This window comes from Pseudophryne corroboree, chromosome 11 (assembly GCF_028390025.1).
Source record: "Pseudophryne corroboree isolate aPseCor3 chromosome 11, aPseCor3.hap2, whole genome shotgun sequence".
NCBI classification, from domain to species: Eukaryota; Metazoa; Chordata; class Amphibia; order Anura; family Myobatrachidae; genus Pseudophryne; species Pseudophryne corroboree.
In genome coordinates this window covers 91,930,715-91,958,584 of record NC_086454.1, presented here as the reverse complement: position 1 = coordinate 91,958,584, position 27,870 = coordinate 91,930,715, and the positions used below count along the sequence as shown (strand labels likewise).

At 48.8% G+C, this 27,870-nt stretch overlaps 1 protein-coding gene across 5 annotated transcripts in view; it reads left to right on the top strand.

Moving 5' to 3' along the window:
* AMBRA1 (autophagy and beclin 1 regulator 1) overlaps positions 1 to 21,499 on the top strand; it is a 154,321-nt gene extending 132,822 nt beyond the window's left edge. For 3 of the 5 annotated variants that reach the window (XM_063944524.1, XM_063944526.1, XM_063944525.1), the window contains exons 15-19: positions 14,803 to 14,942; positions 16,722 to 16,811; positions 17,991 to 18,181; positions 18,658 to 18,762; positions 19,047 to 21,499. In XM_063944524.1, the coding sequence (XP_063800594.1) occupies positions 14,803 to 14,942; positions 16,722 to 16,811; positions 17,991 to 18,181; positions 18,658 to 18,762; positions 19,047 to 19,417 (897 nt within the window). In that variant the 3' untranslated portion in view covers positions 19,418 to 21,499. Of the gene's footprint in view, positions 1 to 14,802; positions 14,943 to 16,721; positions 16,812 to 17,990; positions 18,182 to 18,657; positions 18,773 to 19,005 lie in introns of all 5 variants that reach the window. The other 2 variants (XM_063944527.1, XM_063944528.1) reach the window with 2 other exon arrangements.
* Positions 21,500 to 27,870: the final 6,371 nt, after the last annotated feature.

The following is a 27,870-nucleotide window of genomic DNA, read 5'->3' as shown; positions in this document are numbered from 1 at the left end:
CGGAGGTACAGCACAGCGGTAACGCTGTGCTCCATGCTCCCACACACATCACCAACGGTAGTTACAGGGTGCAGGGCGCTGGAGGGGAGGGGGGGGGGCGCCCTGGGCAGCATGTTACTGAGGTCGGGGACCGGCAGCGTTTCTTAAACCCACGCCGGCATCTTTTTCATTTTCAAATTTGGCGGGCCGAAGCGCGCCGGGAAGGGAGCGGAGCTTCGTCCCGCGGCACACAGGCGCCATCTTCTCCTTCAACACGTGGCTGAAGGAGACGCTGCCGGGACCTCCACATTCCTCTCACAAGTAACGGGGAGATATTCAGAAGGGGGGGGGGGGGGGGCCGCAGTGTGGTGCTTCTTATCATTATAAATTAAGCAGCGCTGGGTACATATATCTTTTGTCGGGATATATGGGCGCTGGGGTGTGAGCTGGCATACTCCCTCTGTGTCCTCTATCTGGGCTTCATTGTGGGCCTGTCACCTAGCTGGGACGTTCTGTGTGTATCTGTGTGTCGGTACTACGTGTCGGCATGTCTGAGGATAAATGTTATTCACCAGAGGAGGTTATTGGGGGAGCGGATGCGGGGCTAGATTTGGGACTGTCGATGCAGCCCACACCTGATTTACTCGCATTGCTCAGTACGATAAATTCGAATGTAGCTTCTTTATCAAAGAGGTTGGGTAAGTCTGAGTCACACTGGTGTGGAAAAAGTCCATGAGCTGAGCTTTGTCTCAGGTACAGACCCCATCTGGGTCGCAAAAGCGGCCATTTACTCAAGTGGTAGATACGGATACCGACACGGACTCTGATTCCGAGGTCGATTTCACTGAGGCTGCTTCACATCCACGATTAGTTAAGAGTATTCAGTTTATGATTGTGGCTATAAAATATGTTTCTCTAACGTCCTAGTGGATGCTGGGAACTCCGTAAGGACCATGGGGAATAGCGGGCTCCGAAGGAGGCTGGGCACTCTAGAAAGATTTATGACCACCTGGTGTGCACTGGCTCCTCCCACTATGACCCTCCTCCAAGCCTCAGTTAGATCTTGTGCCCGGCCGAGGTTGGATGCACACTAGGGGCTCTCCTGAGCCCTTAGAAAGAAAGTATAGATTTAGGTTTTTTATTTTCAGTGAGACCTGCTGGCAACAGGCTCACTGCAGCGAGGGACTAAGGGGAGAAGAAGCGAACTCGCCTGCTTGCAGCCGGATTGGGCTTCTTAGGCTACTGGACACCATTAGCTCCAGAGGGATCGACCGCAGGCCCAGTCCTTGGTGTTCGGTCCCGGAGCCGCGCCGCCGTCCCCCTTACAGAGCCAGAAGCAAGAAGAGGTCAAGGAAAAACGGCGGCAGAAGACATCAGTCTTCACCAAGGTAGCGCACAGCACTGCAGCTGTGCGCCATTGCTCCTCATGCACACCACACACTCCGGTCACTGAGGGTGCAGGGCGCTGGGGGGGGGCGCCCTGAGCAGCAATATAAACACCTTGGCTGGCAAAAATACATCACATATAACCCCCAGGGCTATATGGATGTATATTAACCCCTGCCAGATTCCATAAAAATGCGGGAGAAAAGGCCGCGAAAAAGGGGCGGAGCCTATCTCCTCAGCACACTGGCGCCATTTTTCCCTCACAGCTCCGTTGGAGGGAAGCTCCCTGGCTCTCCCCTGCAGTCTACACTACAGAACAGGGTTAAAACAGAGAGGGGGGGCACTAAATTTAGGCGCAGTATAAATTATATAAAAGCAGCTATAGGGGACATAACTCAGTTAGTCCCTGCATTATATAGCGCTCTGGTGTGTGCTGGCATACTCTCACTCTGTCCCCCCAAAGGGCTTTTGTGGGTCCTGTCCTCATTGGAGCATTCCTTGTGTGTGTGCGGTGTGTCGGTACGGCTGTGTCGACAGGTTTGATGAGGAGACTTATGTGGAGGTGGATCAGATGCCGATAAATGAGATGTCGCCCCTGTGGGCCGACACCAGAGTGGATGGATAGGTGGAAGGTATTAACCGACAGTGTCAACTCCTTACATAAAAGGCTGGATGACGTAACAGCTATGGGACAGCCGGCTTCTCAGCCCGCGCCTGCCCAGACGTCTCAAAGGCCATCAACACTCCCTCAGATGGCAGACACAGATGTCGACACGGAGTCTGACTCCAGTGTCGACGAGGTTGAGACATATACACAATCCACTAGGAACATCCGTTACATGATCCCGGCAATATAAAATGTGTTACACATTTCTGACATTAACCCAAGTACCACTAAAAACAAAGGGTTTTATGTGTGGGGAGAAAAAGCAGGCAGTGTTTTGTTCCCCCATCAAATGAGTGAATGAAGTGTGAAAAAGCGTGGGTTTCCCCGATAAGAAACTGGTAATTTCTAACAAGTTACTGATGGCGTACCCTTTCCCGCCAGAGGATAAGTTACGCTGGGAGATATCCCCTAGGGGGTGGATAAGGCGCTCACACGTTGTCAAGGTGGCACTGCCGTCTTAGGATACGGCCACTTTGAAGGTACCTGCTGATAAATAGCAGGAGGCTATCCTGAAGTCTGTAATTACACACTCAGGTACTAGACTGAGACCTGCAGACTGCTGCAGCGTGGTCTGTACCCCTTTCAAATAGGGATACTATTTTGCGAACATAAGACGTCGTCTTATATATGAGGGATGCACAGAGGAATATTTTGCCGGCTGGCATCCTGAATTATTGCAATGTCCATTCTGTCAGGAGACCCGACACTGGACAGGTGATGCTGACTTTAAAAGGCACATAGAGCCTTATAAGGGTGAGGAATTGGTTGGGGATGGTCTCTGGGACCTCGTATCCACAGCAACAGCTGGAATGAAAATATTTTACCTCAGGTTTCCTCACAGCCTAAGAAACGCACTGTATTATCAGGTACAGTCCTTTCGGCTTCAAAAAAGCAGGCGGGTCAAACGAGGGAAGAGGGAAAAAGCTGCACCAGCAGCCAGTCCCCAGAATCAAAATTCTTCCCCTGCTTCCTCTGAGTCCACCGCATGACGCGGGGGCTCCACAGGCGTAGCCAGGTACGGTGGGGGGCCGTTTCAAAAATTTCAGCGATCAGTGGGCTCGCTCACAGGTGGATCCCTGGATCCTTCAAGTAGTATCTCAGGGGTACAAGCTGGAATTCGAGGCGTCTCCCCCCCGCCGTTTCCTCAAATCTGCCTTGCCGACAACTCCCTCAGGCAGGGAGGCTGTGCTAGAGGCAATTCACAAGCTGTATTCCCAGCAGGTGATAGTCAAGGTGCCCCTACTTCAACAAGGACGGGGTTACTATTCCACACTGTTTGTGGTACCGAAACCGGACGGTTCGGTGAGACCCATTTTAAATTTGAAATCCTTGAACACATACATAAAAAAATTCAAGTTCAAGATGGAATCGCTCAGGGCGGTTATTGCAAGCCTGGAGGAGGGGGATTACATGGTATACTTGGACATCAAGGATGCTTACCTGCATGTCCCTATTTACCTTCCTCACCAGGAGTACCTCAGATTGTGGTACAGGATTGCCATTACCAATTCCAGACACTACCGTTTGGACTGTCCACGGCACCGAGGGTGTTTACCAAGGTAATGGCAGAAATGATGATACTCCAAAAAAAAAATAAAAAAAAATGGTGGCTTCATACGAAGCAATTCCATTCGGCAGGTTCCATGCGAGAACCTTCCAGTGAGACCTCTTAGATAAGTGGTCGGGATCGCATCTTCAAATGCATCAAATGATAATCCTGTCTCCAAGGACCAGGGTGTCTCTACTGTGGTGGATGCAGGGTGCTCATCTTCTAGAGGGCCGCAGTTTCGGCATACAGGACTGGGTCCTGGTGACCACGGATGCCAGCCTTCAAGGCTGGGGAGCAGTCACACAGGGAAGAAACTTCCAGGGCCTATGGTCAAGTCAGGAGACTTCCCTACATATAAATTCTGGAACTGAGGGCCATTTACAATGCCCTAAGTCAGGCAAGACCCCTGCTTCAAAACTAGCCGGTACTGATTCAGTCAGACAACATCACGGCAGTCGCCCATGTGACCCGACAGGGCGGCACAAGAAGCAGGATGGCAATGGCAGAAGCCACAAGGATTCTCCGATGGGCGGAAAATCACGTACTAGCACTGTCAGCAGTGTTCATTCCGGGAGTGGACAACTGGGAAGCAGACTTCCTCAGCAGACACGACCTACACCCGGGAGAGTGGGGACTTCATCCAGAAGTCTTCCTGCTGTTGGTAAACCGTTGGGAAAGGCCACAGGTGGACATGATGGCGTCCCGCCTCAACAAAAAGCTAAAGAGATATTGCGCCAGGTCAAGGGACCCTCAGGCGATAGCTGTGGACGCTCTAGTGACACCGTGGGTGTACCAGTCGGTTTATGTGTTCCCTACTCTGCCTCTCATACCAAAGGTACTGAGAATAATAAGATGGCGAGGAGTAAGAACGATACTCGTGGTTCCGGATTGGCCAAGAAGGGCTTGGTACCCGGAACTTCAGGAAATGATATCAGAGGACCCATGGCCTCTGCCGCTCAGACAGGACCTGCTTCAGCAGGGGCCCTGTCTGTTCCAAGACTTACCGCGGCTGCGTTTGACGGCATGGCGATTGAGCGCCGGATCCTGAAGGAAAAGGGTATTCCGGAAGAAGTCATTCCTGCGCTTATTAAAGCCAGGAAAGATGTTACGGCAAAGCATTATCACCGCATGTGGCGGAAATATGTTGCATGGTGCGAGGCCAAAAAGGCCCCAACAGAGGAATTTCCACTAGGTCGATTTCTACATTTCCTGCAAGCAAGAGTGAATATGGGCCTAAGTCTAGGCTCCATTAAAGTACAGATCTCGGCTCTGTCGATTTTCTTTCAAAAAGAATTAGCTTCAGTACCTGAAGTTCAGGCATTGTGAAAGGAGTGCTGCATATTCAGCCCCCGTTTGTGCCCCCTGTGGCACCTTGGGATCTCAACGTGGTGTTGAGTTTTCTTAAAATCACATTGGTTTGAGCCACTAAAAACCGTGGATCTAAAATATCTCACGTGGAAAGTGGTCATGTTATTGGCCTTGGCTTCAGCCAGGCGAGTGTCAGAATTGGCGGCTTTATCATGTAAAAGCCCTTATCTGATTTTCCATATGGATAGGGCAGAATTGAGGACTCGTCCCCAATTTCTTCCTAAGGTGGTGTCAGCGTTTCACCTGAACCAGCCTATTGTGGTGCCGGCGGCTACTAGTGAATTGGAGGACTCCAAGTTGCTAGACGTTGTCAGGGCCCTGAAAATATATGTTTCCAGGACGGCTGGAGTCAGAAACTCTGACTCGCTGTTTATCCTGTTATGCACCCAACAAGCTGGGTGCTCCTGCTTCTAAGCAGTCTATTGTTCGCTGGATTTGTAGTACAATTCAGCTTGCACATTCTGTGGCAGGCATACCACAGCCAAAATCTGTAAATGCCCATTCCACAAGGAAGGTGGGCTCATCTTGGGCGGCTGCCCGAGGGGTCTCGGCTTTACAACTTTGCCGAGCAGCTACTTGGTCAGGGGCAAACACGTTTGCAAAATTCTACAAATTTGATACCCTGGCTGAGGAGGACCTGGAGTTCTCTCATTCGGTGCTACAGAGTCATCCGCACTCTCCCGCCCGTTTGGGAGCTTTGGTATAATCCCCATGGTCCTTACGGAGTTCCCAGCATCCACTAGGACGTTAGAGAAAATAAGAATTTACTCACCGGTAATTCTATTTCTTGTAGTCCGTAGTGGATGCTGGGCGCCCATCCCAAGTGCGGATTGTCTGCAATACTTGTAAATAGTTATTGTTAACTAAAGGGTTATTGTTGAGCCATCTGTTGAGAGGCTCAGTTGTTTTCATACTGTCAAACTGGATATAGTATCACGTGTTGTACGGTGTGATTGGTGTGGCTGGTAAGAGTCTTACCCGGGATTCTAAATCCTTCCTTATTATGTCTGCTCGTCCGGGCACAGTGTCCTAACTGAGGCTTGGAGGAGGGTCATAGTGGGAGGAGCCAGTGCACACCAGGTAGTCATAAATCTTTCTAGAGTGCCCAGCCTCCTTCGGAGCCCGCTATTCCCCATGGTCCTTACGGAGTTCCCAGCATCCACTACGGACTACGAGAAATAGAATTACCGGTGAGTAAATTCTTATTTTTACACATTTCTGATGAACCTCTGGTACAGGAAACAAGGATTTGCTTGTTTAAGGGAAAAAAACCTGAGGTGAAGTTTCCCCCCTCTCATGAAATGAATACTCTTTGTGAAAAGGCTTGGGAGTCGCCGGATAAGAGGTGGCAGATTCCCAAGAGGATTTACATGGCATGTGTGTTCCCCTCTGATGACAGGGGAAAATGGGAGGCGTCTCCAAATGTTGACAAAGCTCTATCTCGCTTGTCTAAGAAAGTGGCGCTTCCGTCTCCTGACACGGCAGCTCTCAAAGATCCGGCGGATCGCAAGCTGGAGACGTCTCTGAAGTCCATTCTCGCTAATTCGGGTGCATTGCTCAGACCTGCTGTGGCGTCGGTATGGGTGAGTAGTACTATTGCTAAATGGGCTGAGAATTTATCTAATGATATGGATACCATTGATTAAGATAACGTTCTTTTGACTCTTGGTTATATCAAGCACGCTGCAGATTACCTGAAGGATGCGGCGAGGGATGTTTCTCTCTTGGGATCAAGAGCCAATGCCATGTCGATATCAGCCAGGAGGGCGTTGTGGATCCATCAATGGAATGCTGATGCCGACTCCAAGAGGGCTATGGAAGCGTTACCCTTCAAAGGTACTGTCTTGTTTGGGGACGGCTTGGCTGACCTGGTCTCGACCGCGGGTAACTCCTCTTTTCTTCCTTATGTTCCCACACAACAGAAAAAGGCACCACATCAGCAGATGCAGTCCTTTCGTCACAATAAATACAGGCGTGGAAAAGGTTCGTCCTTCCTCGCTTCAAAAGGTAAAGGAAGGGGAAGGAAACCACCTGCAGTGTCAGGCGCCCAGGACCAAAAGTCCTCCCCTGCTTCTACCAAGTCCACCGCATGACACTGGGGCTTCCCTGGGGGGAGTCCGGACCGGTGGGGGGCCGTCTACAAATATTCAATCAGGTCTGGATTCAATCAGAACTGGATCCTTGGGTCCTAGAGATTGTGTCTCAGGGATACAAGCTGGAGTTTCGGGAGATACCCCCTCACCGGTTCTTCATTTCGGCATTACCAGTAGCTCTTCCGGACAGGGAGGTGGTGCTGGCAGCGATACAAAAATTGTGTCTACAGAGGGTCATTGTTCCCGTTCCCTCGTCCCAACGGGGGGAGGGGTTCTATTCGAGCCTCTTTGTTGTGCCGAAACCGGACGGTTCGGTCAGACTAATTCTAAATCTAAAATTCCTCAATCCATACTTGAAAGTTTTCAAGTTCAAGATGGAATCTCTTCGAGTGGTAATTGCCAGCCTGGAAGTGGGGGATTTTATGGCGTCAGTCAACATAAAGGATGCCTACTTACATGTCCCGATATGTCCTTCACATCAGGCCTTCCTCAGGTTTGCGATACAGGATTCTCATTACCAATTTCAGACGTTGCCGTTTGGGCTTTCCACGGCTCCGAGGATTTTCACCGAAGTCATGGCGGAAATGATGGTTCTCCTTCGCAAACAAGGGGTTACAATTATCCCGTACTTGGACGATCTCCTGATAAAGGCGAGGTCCAAGGAACGGTTGCTGAGAAGTGTAAATTTGTCACTGTCGGTTCTGCGACAGCACGGTTGGGTACTCAATTTGCCAAAATCTCAGTTGATTCCGACCACTCTGCTGCCTTTTCTGGGCATGATTCTGGACACGGATTTACAGAAAGTATTTTTTCCAGAAGAAAAAGCTCTGGAACTGCAGACGATGGTCAGGGAACTTCTGAGGCCGACAAGTGTGTCGATCCATCACTGTACTCGGGTTCTGGGGAAAATGGTTGCGGCGTACGAAGCCAATCCAGTTGGCAGGTTTCATGCCCGGGTGTTTCAGTGGGACTTGCTGAGCAAATGGTCCGGGTCTCGCCTGCACATGCACCGGAAGATAAGTCTATCTCCCAGAGCCAGAATTTCTCTCCTGTGGTGGAAACAAAGTCCTCACCTCCTAGGGGGACGCCGGTTCGGTATCCAGGATTGGGTACTTCTGACAACAGATGCAAGTCTCCGGGGCTGGGGCGCAGTCATCCAAGGAAGGAAATGGTCGTTCCAGGAAGCTTGTCTCCACATAAATGTTCTCGAGTTAAGAGCCATTTACAACGGCCTGCTGCAAGCAAGAAGCCTTCTTCAGGGTCGACCTGTCCTGGTACAGTCAGACAACATCACAGCGGTGGCACATATAAACCGTCAAGGTGGAACAAGGAGCAGAGCGGCAATGGCGGAGGCCACAAGAATCCTTCGCTGGGCGGAACAACACGTGAGCGCCCTGTCAGCAGTCTTCCTACCGGGAGTGGACAACTGGGAAGCAGATTTCCTCAGCAGACACGATCTCCATCCGGGAGAGTGGGCTCTTCACCAAGAGGTATTTGCAGAGGTGACAAAACGTTGGGGAATTCCGTTGATCGACATGATGGCGTCTCGTCTCAACAAGAAGCTCCCGAGGTATTGTTCTAGGTCAAGGGACCTCCAAGCCAGTGCAGTGGACGCCCTGGTGTCTCCGTGGGTGTTCCAGTCGGTGTATGTGTTCCCTCCACTTCCTCTCATTCCAAAGGTACTGGGGATCATTCGACGAGCAAGGGTTCAGGCGATTCTCGTCGTTCCAGATTGGCCAAGAAGGGCCTGGTACCCGGATCTTCAGGAATTACTGGTGGAAGATCCTTGGCCGCTTCCTCTAAGAGAGGACCTGTTGCAGGGTCCATGCTTGTTTCCAGACTTACCGCGGCTGCGTTTGACGGCATGGAGGTTGAGCGCCAGATCTTAGCTCGTAAGGGTATCCCCAGGGAGGTCATTCCAACTCTCATTAAGGCTAGGAAGGAGGTTATGGCGAAACATTATCACCGTATTTGGAGAAAGTAAGTTTCCTGGTGTGAGTCTAAAATGGCTCCTGCGGAAGATTTTCACTTGGGGCGCTTTCTCCACTTTTTACAGGCGGGAGTAGACACAGGCCTGAAATTAGGTTCCATCAAAGTGCAGATTTCGGCTTTGTCTATTTTCTTTCAAAAAGAATTAGCTGTCCTCCCAGAGGTTCAGACTTTTGTGAAAGGAGTAATGCATATCAATCCTCTGTTTGTGCCTCCTGTAGCTTCATGGGAGCTTGATGTGGTCTTACGGTTTCTCATGTCTTCCTGGTTTGAACCTTTGCGTAAGGTTGAATTGAAATTTCTCACTTGGAAGGTAGTTATGCTGTTGGCGCTGGCGTCTGCCAGGCGGGTGTCAGAGTTGGCGGCCTTATCTCATAAGAGCCCGTACCTGATTTTTCATTCGGATAGGGCGGAATTGAGGACTCGTCAACAATTTCTGCCGAAGGTGGTTTCTTCATTTCACATTAACCAACCTATTGTGGTCCCGGTGGCTACGGAGGCTGGGGCGATTCCAAAATCTCTGGATGTTGTAAGAGTGTTGAAGATCTACGTCACTAGGACAGCTGTTGCTAGAAAAACTGAGGCGCTTTTTGTCTTGTATGCTTCCAACAAAATTGGTCATCCTGCTTCAAAACAGACTATTGCACGCTGGATTTGTAGTACGATTCAGCAGCCTCATTCTTCGGCTGGACTACCGGTGCCGAAGTCAGTAAAAGCCCATTCTACCAGAAAAGTGGGCTCATCTTGGGCGGCTGCCCGAGGCGTCTCGGCGTTACAGCTTTGCCGAGCAGCTACTTGGTCGGGTTCAAACACTTTTGCTAAGTTCTATAAGTTTGATACCCTGGCTGATGAGGACCTTGCGTTTGCTCAGTCGGTGCTGCAGAGTCGTCTGCACTCTACCGTCCGTTCTGGAGCTTTGGTATAAACCCCATGGTCCTTTTGGAGTCCCTAGCATCCTCTAGGACGTAAAAGAAAATGGGATTTTGGTACTTACTGATAAATCCTTTTCTCCTAGTCCGTAGAGGATGCTGGGCGCTCATCCCAGTGCGGACTGTTACTTGCAGTGTTTTCTTGCTAGTTAAATTAGTTTATACACGGGTTGTGTATTTCTTGTTTCAGCTTGTTGCTGTTGTTAATTCATACTGTTATCTGGTTTAATGTTACTCTGGTTGTACGGTATGTTTGTGGTGTGGGCTGGTATGTTGGTAGCCCTTAGTTTAAACAAAAATCTTTCCTCGAAATGTCCGTCTCTCCTGGGCACAGTTCCTATAACTGAGGTCTGGAGGAGGGGCATAGAGGGAGGAGCCAGTTCACACCCAGATTAAGTCTTTTCAGTGTGCCCAAGCTCCTGCGGATCCCGTCTATACTAGTGATGAGCGGATTCGGTTTTACTCGGTTTTACTCGGTTCTCAAAACCGAATCTTATTGGCTATCCAAAACACGTGACATCAGTGAGCCAATAAGATTCGGTTTTGAGAACCGAGTAAAACCGAATCCGCTCATCACTAGTCTATACCCCATGGTCCTTTTGGAGTCCACAGCATCCTCTACGGACTAGGAGAAAAGGATTTATCGGTAAGTACCAAAATCCTATTTTATATATATATATATATATATATATATATATATATATGCTATTAGAAAGAAAGCACGCAACCGTTTATGGGGTGCACTCCTGTACGCAGCAGCAGTGGCTCCTGCAGCCATGCCACACGCCCATATGGCTACTCAAAAGCTGAATTGTCAGCTGATCTGTGGCAAGCGCTGAGTCTTTGTAAGCTGCTGCTTGGACTCACAAAGCCGCCAGTGGGTGTCGCATTACAAATCCGGGCAGCTGCGGTATCTGCATATTGTCGCCCAGCTGCTGTGTACACATTCACAGCTGCGGCAGCGTTTGCCTACCTCTCTGAATCAGGTCCTTAATGCTACTTTGGTCTGTCTGCCATACACCTGTATTCTTACTGTCGCTCACAAAGGATGCGTGACAAAGTTTAATCTGGTCTCCATAGTTACTTGTTAAGGGACCACTAACCATAAAATCAGCTGCTACTACACTATGTATATAAAAGTGATTTTGCGCCCCCTCTCCAGAGCAGACATATGTTTATGAAAGGAATAATACTAGTAGAGGGGCCCTGATTAGATATTTGCTAATGAAATGGTTTGCCGGAGGGCGCTAACAGAGTATGAATAAGGCATCTTGGTAGGCTGTGCGATGTCCTGTTTCCAGGGCGACGATGGACTGATGTACAGAAAATTTGGTGACCCGGATGGGCTGGCCAGCTCCAGAGCCCAGATCTTAACCCCACTGAGAACCTCTGGGTCGAAATTGGGGTGACAGGTGTGTTCTAGGCCGACTTGACCTTCTTCAGTCTCATAGTTGGTCACTTTGCCTAAGGTGGAATGGCAAAACGTACCGCCTGCTGTTGTCCTGGGTCTTGTGGAAAGTTTGCCAAGAAGCGCGTCTGCTGTCCGTGTCCACAGTCACTATTCTCTACATAGTGTAGCTGAGCATTAATCCAGTACATTCTATACAATTATAGGTAGAAGCTCATGTGTTGCTAAACCGGATTCAGTATAAATCTCTGGCTGACTGGATGCCGGCTGTCAATATACCGACAGTGGCATCCCACCCACCAGAATTGTGTGTGTGGGGGGGTGCAGAGAGTCCCCTTGCGGACTTGCTGCGTTCGCACATTGCGGGCTCTGTGATTCGCTGCGCTCCCCACATGGTCTATTTCCACTTTATGGATGTCGTGGATACCCATGAGTGGGAATAGTCCTTTTGGTGGCATTGTCTGCTGGTGGGTTGCATGGGTATCCTGACCGCCAGTATCCTGACAGCCGGCAAATTAAACGCATGCCCTATGAGTATCTTCTCCACTCTTTAGGTTTGATGCAGCTCCCGCTTGGTTATCTACCTTGCCACTTGTAGCCGTGTCCTTCTGAGAAATACTCGTATACGGCATGTTCAAGAGCTAACAGTAGATTTAGTATAAGAGTAATGCCTCAAACCCCCGCATATATGTAGATGATAGAAATGGCAGAGTGAGTGACAGGTGACCTGCTATATAATTAAAGTGACCTCGTGGTGGTAATGAGCCGGTGCGCTGGCCATGGTTGGAAGGCCAGCTGTATGCTGGTGCCATGGAAACGGTGTACATTGGGGAGCACTATAGTGAGTTTGAGGTGCTGTGTGGGTGCGTGTAACACTGTGACAGTAAGCGGGCACTGCAGGGCACACACAGATGCAGTGGAAGTGACGTGCGCCCAGGGTGGCGTCATGAGCAATGATTTGGGGGATGCTGCAGGCCAGAAGTGAGGTGCACCGTCTGCTCTTCCTCTGAAGAGGAGCTGCTGCGGCAGGATGCGTGTGTGGGATGGAGGGAAAATAGAGAGGGATTAATTGCACAGGGCAGTCGCCACTGATTATCTCTTCTCGAGATCCTATCTTGTTAATTTTCTGTGAAATAGTGTCATGCGATTAAAAGCAGCTTCCTCGGTAATTATGACACATGCGACTTGTGCAACGGGCTGTGTTTATAAGCATTTACTGGCGACGCGGATGTAAGTGCTCTCTGGGGAGCGTGTGACTGTGAGGGAGGCACAGAGGTGACACGCTGCAGGCGGCTCACTGACTCTGACTTCTAATGACAGGTTTAGGGAGCGTCTCAAAACGTACACACGAAGACACCCTCCTCCCCACAGGAATAAAGTGTGTGTGTGGGGAGGGGGGTGTTGTCTCCGTTATTCTATGGGAAATCCCTGCTCTGCTAAACCTCCTTATCGGCCTCATTTATTAAACCACTTTTGGTACATAGTGGGCACCGCAGAGCTCATACACACATTTGCGATTTGCTTTTTTAAGCTTTGATTACCCAGTTTTTGGTTTGCTCATTACCGAACGCCAGTGTTTTACCAATATAAGAGCCCCAGATACATGAAACCGCCATTCCTCCACACAGCCTGCACAAGCTCTCCTTTACAGCCATCCTTCCGGCTAATTAAAATGAGTTTTACCAGACTTGTCTAGCCGTCCACATTACGCCAAACGCTGCTGGGAACTTCTAATGGCTTTTTCACACACGTTTAATGTCATGTCCCATCTACTGATATGGAGCACAGTGCTGTTTTTAAAAAGGTTATAGCTGGGTGGGTATGTGATGTTCATTAGATTCCTGCACTTGAACCTCAGCTTTCCTTTGTCACTAGACATCCCAATAAGGCATATGTAGTACTGAGAGACGCTGTGTGCACATAGACATCCAGGATGGATGCTCCCCACCCTCCCCTGTCGGGTGATACAAGAAACGCAGGCTGTCACGCTCAGGAAGTTCTGTCCCGTAGAGTCTGTGCCACAGTGGCTTTGAGTGTGGTTAGATGTTCCCAGGCATGACTACCTGGGGGACACTGGAGACCATAGCTCCTGGTCTCCACTCTATACCCAAGTCCAGTTTCCCCCATGGACTCGGAACATAGGAATTCACTGGGAAGACAAAATTCCACTTTTCACGGAACCCCCAACCGGTGAATTCTCTCTAAGTCTGGTGAACTCAGTTCTCAGAACTTCTTATTACAGAACAAGTTCTCAGAACTTCACGTTACACTGTTTTTGTTTTTCTTGGAATATGCAACACATCATGCATTGATGAATATCATTGCACTAAGGTACACTTTATTCTAGGGGTTTTCAATAGGGGAGCCTCAAGCCACTGTGAAACTACCCATCCCAGCATGCCCTGACACCGTTTTAACACGCTCCAATAGCAAAACTGCTGCATTGTGTGCTGGGATGTGTAGTTCCATAGCAGCTGGAGAGCCGCATGTTGCATAACCCTACTTTATGCCATTTGCCTTACCACACTATTGCACATACGTGGTTTCAACCCTGTGTACTTTTTTGCTAATTAAACAATTTTGCATCTTGTTATTAAGACCTTTATTGACATAGAGCCAGTTCACACCCACACGCAGTGGATTCCAGTATGCACTACTGGTATTGTTTTACCTTCATGAAGTGTTAATGGGTTATCTGTCAGTGCTTCATTGTGTACAATCCCTGAGTGGTGAGACTGGTAAGCACAGCCCATCGATGTACAGATGCGTCCTCCTTCGTCCAACCTCAATACGCCATGCAGCGCAAGATGCTTGACATGAGTGAGCCACCATGTCCCGTGCAACTCTTCTAACGTTGTGTGTCTCTTTCGTTTCTTTTTTTTTTTCTTAAAAAAATGCATCTTAGTTGCAGCGTAATGTGACTGGGACACATGAGACTGTGATAGATGACACTTGTATATTGTGCGTGACCGAATCTGTATGCGCAGCAGAACAGAACTTGTATTGGACAAAAGCTTTGGCTGCTACATTGTAGCACTTTGTGTACAGACTCAGAGACTCAGTTGCACACAGATATACAAGTGTCGCATATCACAATCAGCACGGTCTCTTGGTGCATCCAAGTTGTGTTGTAACTAAGTTGCATTTTCAGGCAACGCTAAAAAGTTCTTGTGCGACCTGTTGTTGCAAGAGGGCTGTTTGATATGGCTGCAGCAATTATGTATGAGGACACAGCTGTAGGAGGGGGGGGGGGGGGGGTGAGGGGTACTCAGTGGTCTGATCTGTCCACGAATTTCAGAGTGGGATTGAAGCAGATAATCTCAATGTGCAACCAATACAGTCCAAAAAAATGGAGTTTCATGTTGTATCGTGTGTAAGGATTTGTCTGATCTGCGGTACATTGTTTTGCTGACCTCTTCTGCTTTATTTTCTAGCGTGTCTTTAACGTGTTGTATCCAATGCCTGCGGACCAAAGGCGACATGTCAGCATCAACTCTGCTCGTTGGCTTCCTGAGCCTGGCCTGGGATTAGCGTATGGTACCAACAAGGGGGATCTGGTGATCTGCCGGCCAGAGTAAGTGCTGGTGTAGGGTCAGTGTAAGTTAGTAAAACTGTCTAACATGAGCTGTGCCCTGGGCCGAGACCTCAGTGTCCGTCTAGCACAGCTACTACCTCCGCTACTATACTCACTCCTTACCGGCCATAGTATTCTGAGCCGATTACTTAACACATCTTTATATAGTTATGCTCAGTAGACTCTGGCTCTGTGCCAGAATCTGGTCTCCAGGAACATGGCGCGGTGGCTTATTCCCCGGTAATTTCCCAACAGCACATGTGCAAAATAGCGCAGGGGAGAATGGCCGCCGCACCTTTTTCCTGGTGATTTTGCAGAGCTGCTGATGGTGATTTAAAACTCCGGAAAGGTAGGTATTGAAGAATTGGATGCAGGGTGTACCTTGCACCCATTATATATACACCACTGTCTACAGCGTTATTATTATTATTATATACACGATTCTCATTTCACTACTGTGGATCATTTTTATTTAAGCCCTCAGCCGAGGGGTCTGCTGAGAAGGGCATCTTTATTTTCAATTTGCATAATAAAGTAAAGAAGACCATTATCTCAAATGTGTTATGAGAATCCAGTTACCAGCCAGTCTAAATGATGGGACAACATAACGGTAATGTCAGCGTCTGTGTGCGCCCGAACGGAGCAACACTTGCCATCTAGTGGCAGCCGGCATGCAAAAGACTTTCATTCCTCCCGTAGAGGTGAGGAGAAGTGTTAGCCTTTTATTATATAGGATTATTTCTGACTTGATGGATGCAGCTTGATAAAAAGTCCACATCCTCAAATTAATTCCTTACAGCCTTTTGTCCTTTATGGTGTCCTGCAGACTTGGTGAGGAGAGATCGCTCTTCCCCCCCCCCCCCCCCCCTCCTTGTCTGTCAAAGGTTTGAGCAATCCGCAATCGTTTTGCTTCCCCTGGAGGGTTAAAGCCAACAACCCAGGATACTTGTTGGACTGACGTAGCCACTAATGAGCTCCATGTGTCAGTTTAATGCTATGTCGTTTTTCTGATTCCTTTTTAAATCAGGTATCATCTTCTTAGCACCATTAACTTATCGCTTCCTGCGGTTATTGATCAGCCGATCAATATCCCTGATTAACAAGAGTCTTTCAGATCCATTGTACGGGGTTGCTGAGGATTCGGAAGACAACAGTACGTCTCTGAACTGTGGTTAATTAAAGTCCGCCAGTGTTTGATATTTAATTGTAACCCGACGAGAGAAGCAAAAGCTTGCCAAAATCTTAGTCACAACACCCATTGTCATCAGAGCCATTGCTTAGCAACCGCTGGAAGATTTTATTTGTTCATAATATAGACTTGTACAAAGAGGCTATCTTCCATCAAAACAATGCATTGTTGTGGGGATCAGCAATCTGAACAGCAATCTATTTTCAGAGCACACATTGTTTGTGTAATGCACTGAAATGTCTTAGCATACATGAGACTCTGGTTATGTGTACCCAGTTACCTGCCGGACATGTGGGCTGGCACTGTGTGGGCGAAAGCACTGTCTGAGAATACAGCATATACTGTACATTAATGCTGAACCATTGATACCACTGAGGCATGAGGCATTTGCTCATCGGTAATGTCCATTTCCTTGTAATTTAATAGGCAGAATATTGATATACTGAGCTTAGGTATTGAGTATTCCTTAATAAGTGGGTAGCCTTCTACCAAAGTGGACATAGCTTTTGTTGGTTTCGTTGTGTTGGTGCTTTTGGTTTTTGTTTGGTTGTTGTAGTGCTGCTAACTTATATCATTACTTGTCTTTTCAGGGCATTCGACAACGTGTGTGACCAGTTTTGGGAGCAAATGAATGAGGCTATTCTCCAGCATAACACTACTCGAAGCAGCGAGCGACCTGGGTGAGACAAGGCAAATAAGAGGACTCTAGTGCAGTGGCTTCCAAACTCTGTCCTCAAGGACCTCCAACAGTGCATGTTTTCCTGTCTCCTCACAGAATCACAAGTGAAATAATTAGCTCCACCTGTGGATCTTTTAAAATGTGCCAGCGAGTAATGAGTACACCTGTGCACCTCTGGGTGACCTGGAAAACGTGACCTGTAGGGGTTCCTTGAGGATTGAGTTTGGGAACAACTGCTGTAGTGGGTAAAATGCTACCATGATGAGAGAGGTGGAAGACTCCTGTACAGTGGCCTATGGGAGCCTGTGAGGGACTGTTATACGTGAAAGTGGCTTTGCTTTATTTATACGAAGCCCCACCATTGAGTTAGATAGAGGGATACTTTGAGGAAATGTCGCAAGATGATATTGCAGCTGGTGCAGCACTGTGGTATACAACACACTTCCCGTGTTACTTATTGAGCACATACATAGAAAACGGTAGTTGTCTGTATTCTCCGAACGTCTGTATAGGCGGTCATATCAGGTTATGCCTATAGGTTATGTGCCCAGGAATTTAATGCAACATTGCTCTATAGATGCAACTGCATCCATACGTTACTTCCCAGGGTAACTAAAATACACAGCTCTGCTTGAATGAAATGAAGACTGTTACCAGGCACAAACAGAAGCCAGTTGCGTAAGAAGTGTGGGGGTAATTCCAAGTTGATCGCAGCAGGATTTTTTTTAGCAGTTGGGCAAAACCATGTGCATTGCAGGGGAGGCAGATATAACATGCGCAGAAAGAGTTAGATTTGGGTGGGTTATTTTATTTCTGTGCAGGGTAAATAGCGGCTGCTTTATTTTTACACTGCAAATTAGATTGCAGATTGAACACACCACACCCAAATCCAACTCTCTCTGCACATGTTAAATCTGCCCCCCCCCCCCCCCCTGCAGTGCACATGGTTTTGCCCAACTGCTAAAAAAAAATCCTGCTGCAATCAACTTGGAATTACTCCCTGTATGCAGTATAAGTTGCAGGAGCATGTGTCTCCTGAAGTTGGACAGACACTGTAAGTCTGGGCACCCTGTACTGGCCTGATCACCAGGTTAACACCTCTTGGTGCGGGATAGTAAATACTGTATATATCTTGTTTAAGGCGTCACGTAGGAAATGGTGTGTTCTCTTCCCTTCTCAGGACCAGCCGTGCCTCCTGGAGGTCAGACAGAGACATGGGTCTGATGAATGCCATTGGTCTCCAGCCTCGAAATCCAAGCACTTCTGTCACCTCCCAGGGCACCCAGACTCCTGCCCCGCAGCTACAGAATGCAGAGACGCAGACTGAACGGGAGGTACCGGAGACACGACCCGCTGCTCCAAGTGCTGACGGTAAGTGTGCAACAACACTCTAGAGAAACATAAGCCGCGACATTAGGATTCAAGTACAGACGCGTATATATTCCCATTGCTGCATTGTTGGCACAGTATAACATATACATATGATGCTCAAAAACAGTGCAGAACTTTTGCATGGAGTATGTTAGAATGTGGCTCAACAGGCCCCATGGAAGGAAATCATTTCATTAACATGCAAGCTTTCCATTGTGCCCTTGTACTCCTTGTTGGACTAGTGTCCAAAGTAGCAATCGGCAATGAAGGTTCAATGAATTGTACATGGACACGCAGGTTGGAAATTTGAGTGTCTTCTGGTTGCATTTTGCAGTCGCTTTATATTTCATTGGGGGAGATAAAACCTACTATGAAGGTGGAACACTCTTTAATCTTGACCCAAACCTTCATACTGCAGTACATTTGTTTTCTCTTGTAGTGATGGATGTATTTCTTTTCTTCGTCTTCTCCATCAGTTTCCTCTAATGAGCAAGTTGCCCAGTCCAGCAGCACTTCTGAGGGCACAACTGCAGCAGAGTTGCAAGAAGGGAACCTGGAGTCCGCAGAGGTGTCTGGCTCAGGTAGGATGGGGTAAATCTCGTCCTCTATTCTCACATTTATATCTGGACTGCTGACTGTAAGGATTTAGAACCATGCTTAGCTGTGCAGAAGTGGTTGTTAATCCTCACACTCTGTTATTGTAGAAGTATTACATTTATATTGTCTCCTGGGCGGGTCACTTCCCCCAACTTGTCACCTTTTATCTTCAGGACATCACCTCTTATACTGGCACTTTTTATGCTTCTCTCTCTATTGTACTACAGCCCTTCTCTTCCCTCACACTCTGCCCCTTCATGTCCGACAGGAGAGGGTCAGGAGGATGCTCTGAGCAGAATCCAGCGGCTGATGGCAGAAGGAGGGATGACCGCAGTGGTCCAGCGAGAGCAGAGCACAACCATGGCATCCATGGGGGGTTTCGGCAATAATATCATCGTGAGCCACCGAATCCACCGTAGCTCTCAAACAGCAGCTGATCCCGCCTCCCGCACCTCCACCCCGCGCTCTCCGCAGCCCTCCACCTCTAGAGAAACCGTGGCAGAGCTTGAGCGGCACCTTTCACCCCTTCAGCCAAGACGACCCCTGCTCCCAGAGCCCGTTCCACTGACCAACAACAACAACGACGGTGATCTTAGCATGCAGCCTACGAGTGGCACCTTTCCAGGTGTGGAAAGGTAGAAAAGTCGTGATGTCCACCTGGTACTGCTGTAAGGACAGACTCTTTGCCCCACCTCTTGCTAACGGTGGGGGCTCTCAAGCTGTGGACTATGGTGCTATAGACGTGGAGAGGAATTTTATTTGAGAGCTGACCCTCCAATGTGTGGAGGGGAGGTGCAGAGCTTAGGATGAGAAGTAAATAAAATCGCAGCTGGCCTTTCTCACACTGCCCCTTCTCTACACCCCCATCGTCTTTGTCTAGCAAAGAGGAAAACATCTCCCGAACACTTTTATAAAAGGGTTTCAGTCTTTTACTCTTCCCTCTGCTCCCTTGAAGCTGAACTTCAAGTAGAGATGAGTAGAATCTATCAGATTCCTGTTTCCCATTGAGGTTTTTATTGTTTTTCATAGGTATATTGGGCATGGTGGGGGAATTAGCACTAATCTTCCCCGTGTCAATTTCAAGGAGCTGCTATGAGACTGTTACTGCCCTTCTTGCTTTGACTGAAGTTCAAGGAAGGATGCATGCACTACAGGGAAGAGTGGGGCTTATTAACGGCCTCTCCAACCATACCAGGCAATTGTGTCCGGGTGCTCTGCACCTCCTTTCAGATGCCGCGAGGCCTACAGTTTGCGCTGCCCATTTTAAGTGGGGGATGGTCAGCTGATGATCAGTTTGCCCCCATCACACACGACGACAACACAAGCTTTGTCCAATGAGAACATAGTCATTCTCTTGCAGTGGTCACAAGTCCCATAATCAGCCCATTCACTAAGCTGATTTTTCGGGTTGCCAAATAGGTCCAGAAATATGCTGCGGTTAGACTTCTCATACCAGCTTTTTCTTTCGATTTATTGTCCTTTTTTCTTTTTTTTTCTTGTTTTGCAAGCGTGACCTGTATACCCTAGCAGGCCTGTACCAGCTCAGTTGCTTTTCAACCCTCTCAGTCTGCAATGTGTGGGTGACTTGTGCCCCATCCCCAAACCCCCCCCCCCCCCCTCCCATGCTTTGTATAAATCTATGAGCCCAAATCCTTGCCAAAGGCCAGTAGTGCAGCTTCCGTGTTAACCCTTCCCTGCCAGAGCAATCGGCAGCTTACAGGAGACGCACTTGGCAGTGGCTAGGTTATTCGCAGCTGCTGCACCTTTTAACCCCGGTAGTTCAGCCTACTTCTGACACAAGTGCTCATCCAGACACCCACTAGCACGCTCCCGACAGGCTGCACAGCCGTGCGGCCTCTTGAGCAGGCAAAATAGACGTTGACAGTATTAAAAGTGAATGTTACAGAAGGGGCCGGGTTACATATTAAAGCTCTTGCATGAGAAATACTATTGAATTCAAATATGAGAGCAGCTGATGCTATCCCTCTTATTCGGCTATGCAGCCTGCGTTCCTTTAATTCTGCTCCCCCCCCTTGTCTTCTCTGCCTGCAGTAACACAGCAGTGGGACTTGCTGGGTGCTCGTGAGCTACAGCACACTGGCAGGCAGGATGCACATATCAAGAGCGCTGTCTCATGAGATACAGCCCAACTCCCTTGTCAGAGTCTCTGTGCCCTTCCTCTCTCCTTGTGAGATCCCCCTACCCTTGAGTGCGTGTAGCGGCCTGCTCAGCATAGCCCACGTAGAGAACACGTTATGGACAACCACTGCTCCAGTGGCTGTATTAACGGTACTCCAGAGCATTGCTCCAATAATGGCTTCACTCTAGCGTTTATAGCAAAACCTTGCTTTAATTCCTGCTGTATCATTAATCTCCGCGGCAGAACATTGCTGCGATGTAGCAGTGAGTACGTGAAGAGCTCCCTTCAATACTTTGTATTCTCCCCCCCCCACCCCCCCCCCCCCCCACCCCCTTTATTCATTGAAACCTGCAGAGCTTCACTCCAGTGCCCTGCTGTAACATCATAAGAATTACAGAGCTTCGCTCCAGTAATCTGTAATGCTTAATTGGTTTGCTCTTATGTGTAACACTTTTTTCACGGTGCTGTGCAAAAGCATCATTCTAATAACCCATTGTGACCTTTAGGGCATGACTTGATCCATGTAACAATTGTTGAATCTGCAGAGCATTGCGCCAGTAAACCCTGTGACACCAACGGAATTATTTTGTTGCTGTGTTTTGATTTCGGTCATTTCAAAAGTTGTGTGATGTGACGCCTGCTGATAACTGCAGTGTGTGGTGTGACACGCTCCAGGTCTGCTGACAACTGCAGTGTGTGGTGTGACACGCTCCAGGTCTGCTGATAACTGCAGTGTGTGGTGTGACACGCTCCAGGTCTGCTGATAACTGCAGTGTGTGGTGTGACACGCTCCAGGTCTGCTGATAACTGCAGTGTGTGGTGTGACACGCTCCAGGTCTGCTGATAACTGCAGTGTGTGATGTGACACGCTCCAGGTCTGCTGATAACTGCAGTGTGTGACATGACGCGCTCCAGGTCTGCTGATAACTGCAGTGTGTGATGGGACACGCTCCAGGTCTGCTGATAACTGCAGTGTGTGATGGGACACGCTCCAGGTCTGCTGATAACTGCAGTGTGTGGTGTGACACGCTCCAGGTCTGCTGATAACTGCAGTGTGTGATGGGACACGCTCCAGGTCTGCTGATAACTGCAGTGTGTGACATGACGCGCTCCAGGTCTGCTGATAACTGCAGTGTGATGTGACACGCTCCAGGTCTGCTGATGATGAATGCAGTGTGATGGGACACGCTCCAGGTCTGCTGATAACTGCAGTGTGTGACATGACACGCTCCAGGTCTGCTGATGATGAATGCAGTGTGTGACATGACACGCTCCAGGTCTGCTGATGATGAATGCAGTGTGTGACATGACGCGCTCCAGGTCTGCTGCTGATGAATGCAGTGTGTGACATGACGCGCTCCAGGTCTGCTGATGATGAATGCAGTGGGTGACATGACACGCTCCAGGTCTGCTGATATCATCAGAAGACCTGGAGCGCGTAATGTTACACACTGCAGTTATCAGCAGACCTGGAGCGTGTCATGTCACCCACTGCATTCATCATCAGCAGACCTGGAGCGCGTCATGTCACACACTGCATTCATCATCAGCAGACCTGGAGCGTGTCATGTCACACACTGCATTCATCATCAGCAGACCTGGAGCGTGTCATGTCACCCACTGCATTCATCATCAGCAGACCTGGAGCGTGTCATGTCACCCACTGCATTCATCATCGGCAGACCTGGAGCGTGTCATGTCACCCACTGCATTCATCATCAGCAGACCTGGAGCGTGTCATGTCACACACTGCATTCATCATCAGCAGACCTGGAGCGTGTCATGTCACCCACTGCATTCATCATCGGCAGACCTGGAGCGTGTCATGTCACCCACTGCATTCATCATCAGCAGACCTGGAGCGTGTCATGTCACCCACTGCATTCATCATCGGCAGACCTGGAGCGTGTCATGTCACCCACTGCATTCATCATCAGCAGACCTGGAGCGTGTCATGTCACACACTGCATTCATCATCAGCAGACCTGGAGCGTGTCATGTCACACACTGCAGTTATCATCAGCAGACCTGGAGCGTGTCATGTCACACACTGCATTCATCATCAGCAGACCTGGAGCGTGTCATGTCACACACTGCAGTTATCAGCAGACCTGGAGCGCGTTATGTCACACACTGCAGTTATCATCAGACCTGGAGCGTGTCATGTCACACACTGCAGTTATCATCAGCAGACCTGGAGCGCGTAATGTTACACACTGCAGTTAACTGCAGTGTGTTACATGATGCACTCCAGGTCTGCTGATGACTGCCGTGTGTGACATGACATGCTGTAGGTCTGCTGATGACTGCCGTGTGCGACGTGACACGCTGGAGGTTTGCTGATGATAATGGCTGTGTGTGACATAGTTGGTGAGATTGAAAAAAGACCAAATGTCCATCGAGTTCAATCTGTATTATAAAATTATATATAATTTAGATGCTGTAACCTTGGATAATCAATTTTTAAACTTATTTAGTGAGTCCACCCTCCTCTGGTAGAGAATTCCAAATCCTTACTGCTCTTACTGTGAAGAACCCTTTCCTCCGTTGTGTATGACATTTTTTTTCTTCTAACCTCAGGGGGTGTCCTCAAGTCCTGTGTAGCGTTGTTTTGATAAACAGATCATCTGATAAGTCCTTGTATTGTCCCTTAATGTATTTATAAATATTAATAATGTCCCCTCTCAGCCGCCTCTTTTCCAGTGTAAACACATCTAACCTTGTAAGTCTTTCCTCATAATTCAGTGCCTCTAACCCCTTAACCAGTTTAGTGGCTCGCTTCTGAACCCTTTCGAGTTTCAAGATATCTTTTTTATAGTATGGTGCCCAAAACTGTGCAAAATATTCCAGGTGCATCCGTACCAATGATTTATACAGTGGCAGGATTACGGACATGCTCCAGGTCTGCTGATGAAATGTACAATGTGTGACGTGACACGCTCCAGGTCTGCTGATAACTGCAGTGTGTGACATGACACGCTCCAGGTCTGCTGATAACTGCAGTGTGTGACATGACACGCTCCAGGTCTGCTGATATCATCAGCAGACCTGGAGCGCGTAATGTTACACACTGCAGTTATCAGCAGACCTGGAGCGTGTCATGTCACCCACTGCATTCATCATCAGCAGACCTGGAGCGTGTCATGTCACACACTGCATTCATCATCAGCAGACCTGGAGCGTGTCATGTCACCCACTGCATTCATCATCAGCAGACCTGGAGCGTGTCATGTCACCCACTGCATTCATCATCAGCAGACCTGGAGCGTGTCATGTCACCCACTGCATTCATCATCAGCAGACCTGGAGCGCGTCACGTCACACACTGCAGTTATCATCAGCAGACCTGGAGCGCGTAATGTTACACACTGCAGTTATCAGCAGACCTGGAGCGTGTCATGTCACCCACTGCATTCATCATCAGCAGACCTGGAGCGTGTCATGTCACCCACTGCATTCATCATCAGCAGACCTGGAGCGTGTCATGTCACACACTGCATTCATCATCAGCAGACCTGGAGCGTGTCATGTCACCCACTGCATTCATCATCAGCAGACCTGGAGCGTGTCATGTCACCCACTGCATTCATCATCAGCAGACCTGGAGCGCGTCATGTCACACACTGCAGTTATCATCAGCAGACCTGGAGCGCGTCATGTCACACACTGCAGTTATCATCAGCAAACCTGGAGCGCGTAATGTTACACACTGCAGTTATCATCAGCAAACCTGGAGCGCGTAATGTTACACACTGCAGTTAACTGCAGTGTGTGACATGATGCACTCCAGGTTTGCTGATAACTGCAGTGTGTGACATGACATGCTCTAAGTCTGCTGATAACTGCAGTGTGTGACGTGACGCGCTCTAAGTCTGCTGATAAATGCAGTGTGTGACGTGACGCGCTCTAAGTCTGCTGATAAATGCAGTGTGTGACGTGACGCGCTCTAAGTCTGCTGATAACTGCAGTGTGTGACGTGACGCGCTCTAAGTCTGCTGATAAATGCAGTGTGTGACGTGACGCGCTCCAGGTCTGCTGATAACTGCAGTGTGTGACATGACGCGCTCCAGGTCTGCTGATGATGAATGCAGTGTGCGACATGACACGCTCCAGGTCTGCTGATAAATGCAGTGTGTGACGTGACGCGCTCCAGGTTTGCTGATTACTGCAGTGTGTGACATGACGACGTGCTCCAGGTTTGCTGATAACTGCGTGAACAGGTTAAAGAGATGGTTTAGATAATTCTGCATTTACCGGTGACTCGTCTCAGCTGTCACCCTTCTGTTACATGACCAGTCACCTTGTTTTAATTGGCTTTGTGTCCCCGCCTTCTGATGGGGTTATTCACAGCATCCCTGGCCCACAAGATGCTGGCTTGTTGCTGGCCTATTGAGCCTCAGTAATTGGTCTCCACTGAGACATCTGGCAGAATGAGGGCGACAGAGACGGGCGGCTGTAACAGTCCTCACAACAACTGTTCTGCCTTTCATTTGGCAGAAGTTTGCAAGATAACGCTTCTCTAATCATTTTTTCTGACAGTTGTCACAAAGTCAGAACCCCCTTAGACAGACATGTCTTGGTTATCTCCCAAAGGAACAATCTACCATGAAGTACAAGTTGCCTAGTAATTACTCCTGGCCCGGATAACCGCTCCACAAAGTCTGCTGTGTAAATGTAGTTCCTGGCCTCGCTCCTAAGTGCGTATGAATCGTAATGATTCACATAAGGTGGCATACTGTGCAGATGGCATGAATGCATGATTACAGTACTAGCGGAGGCCCTGAGTACAGGTAAAGGTAATATGCTTGGTACTTGGCAGTGCAAAGATCTATAAACCCACCAGCAAGTCATCTGTAGAAAGATTTAATGATTATTTGTAACCAGTGTACAGTGTTCTGCCTTTTGTCATTGAATGTATTTCTTCCTCTGCCATTGTGAGACTTTCCTGCCATTCCCCTCTCATCCCTCTGTTCCTGTAGTATCTTTCCCCTTGCTCCCTCACCTCTTCCTGCAGTGCCTCCCACCCCTTTCCTGAAGCCCTCCCTTCTTCCTGCCGCCCCCCCCCCATTTCCTTAAGTGTCTTCCCCCTTGCTCCCTCACCTCTTCCTGTAGTGCCCCCTTTTCCTGAAATGTCTTCCCCTTTGCTTCCTCCCCTCTTCCTGTAGTGCCCCCACTTTCCTGAAGTGTCTTCCCCCTTGCTCCCTCCTCTCTTCCTGCAGTGCCCCCTCCTTTCCTGAAGTCCTTCCCCTTGCCCCCTCACCTCTTCCGGCTGTGGGCCGCCGCTCCCCCCCCCCCCCCCCCCCCAATTTCCTGAAGTGTTTCCCCTTGCTCCCTCCCCTTTTCCTGCAATGCCTTCCTATTTGCTCCTCTTCCTACAGTTATGCCTTACCCTTTACTCCTCCACAGCTGCAGTGCTATGCCCCCTTCTCTCTTTCTAATGTTGCCCCTCCACATACGCGCACACAAACAAACATATACATTTTATTTATATGGCACCACAGTGCCATACATAAAGCAAATAGTAAGAACAGGTTAAACATGACAGTAGCCAAAACATAAACAGGCCACAAGTAACAAGTAGCACCATATATCTCAATACACAATACCACTGGTAAGCAGGTGAGCGGCGAAGGTAGAAAGATGTCACCGATGGCAAGACTAGTAATTTAAGAGCTGGCGGAAGGAATGAGCGGATATAAGTGGGTGGAATTCTGGAAGATGCCTAGTGTGTGGGTGAGGGCTGTACTTGAAGTGGAAGAAAAAGGGCTGAAAGAACAGAAGGAAGGTGAACCCTGTTCCTTGGAGCTTACAATCTAAGGGGAGGGGCAACAAGACGTGAGGCAAGAGCAAATCATTGGGGACCTGAGGGTAGAACGGTAGAGAGAGAGAGCGTGATGGCTGAGGAAGGTAGGGAGATTGAGATGTCTGGGACAGGAGGGTGAATTGAGACACCAGGTGACTTGGTTACGTGGTAGAAGGGTACGCTGCGATGAACATGGGTTTTTAGTGCCCGTTTGTGTGGTCGGGGAGAACCTGATGGAGCAGGGGGGTGCAGTAAACAGACTGCATGGGAGAAATTTTGGATTCACGCTTGGGGTGCAGTAACCAGGGTATAGGAAAGGCGACTATCATTGGCCGACCGGAGAGGGCGGGAGGGAAGAGTGTGGATCATAGGATCGACAGTAACTAGGTCAACAGTCATTAGGTCGACCATTATTGGCTGACACCTGAAATAAGTCGACGTGGAAAAGGGTCGACATTAGGTTTTGGGGGGTGGGGGTTTGGTGTTGTTTTCTTTGTAAAGTGACTGGGAACCCCAATGAGTGCACCATATCCCATTGCTTTAGGCAAGGTGCCTGGCTCCGCTTCCGCTGCTCTCTGCACAGGTTACCATTCACAATCTTAGTCCTCGTGGATCGTAAAGTATGAAAAAGTAAAAAAAATGAATTAACAAAAAAAAAAAAACTCATGTCGCTCTAGTGACCATGTGACCAATAGTGGTCGACCTGAAGACCGGATCCCAGAGGGAGTGTGTGAGAGTGAGGAGTTGGAAGAGAATTCTGTTGGGGAAGGAGCCAGTGCAGTTTATGGCGGGAGAGGAAGATGAGACTAGCTGCAGTGTTGAGAACAGATTGGATGGGTGTGAGATGGAAACGTGGGAGGCCAGGGAGGATGTTGCAGTAGTCGAGCACATTTTTCCTGCAAGGCCGTGCAACACCTGCACAATTTATCTCTCTTGTTGGGGTTTTCTGATACTGACTGCGTTTTATTTGCCCTCATTACCATGCCATTGGAATGGGGATACTGATACCTATTAAAGTTAGGTTCCAGCCTATTAGCTGACTGATGTATTTGGCTAATGGGTCAGCACCATGTATTTGCATGATGGAGAACAGGTGAGTGACAGTAAATGGGTATAATGTATTGCTAGGAAATGAAGATTCCTGCAGCA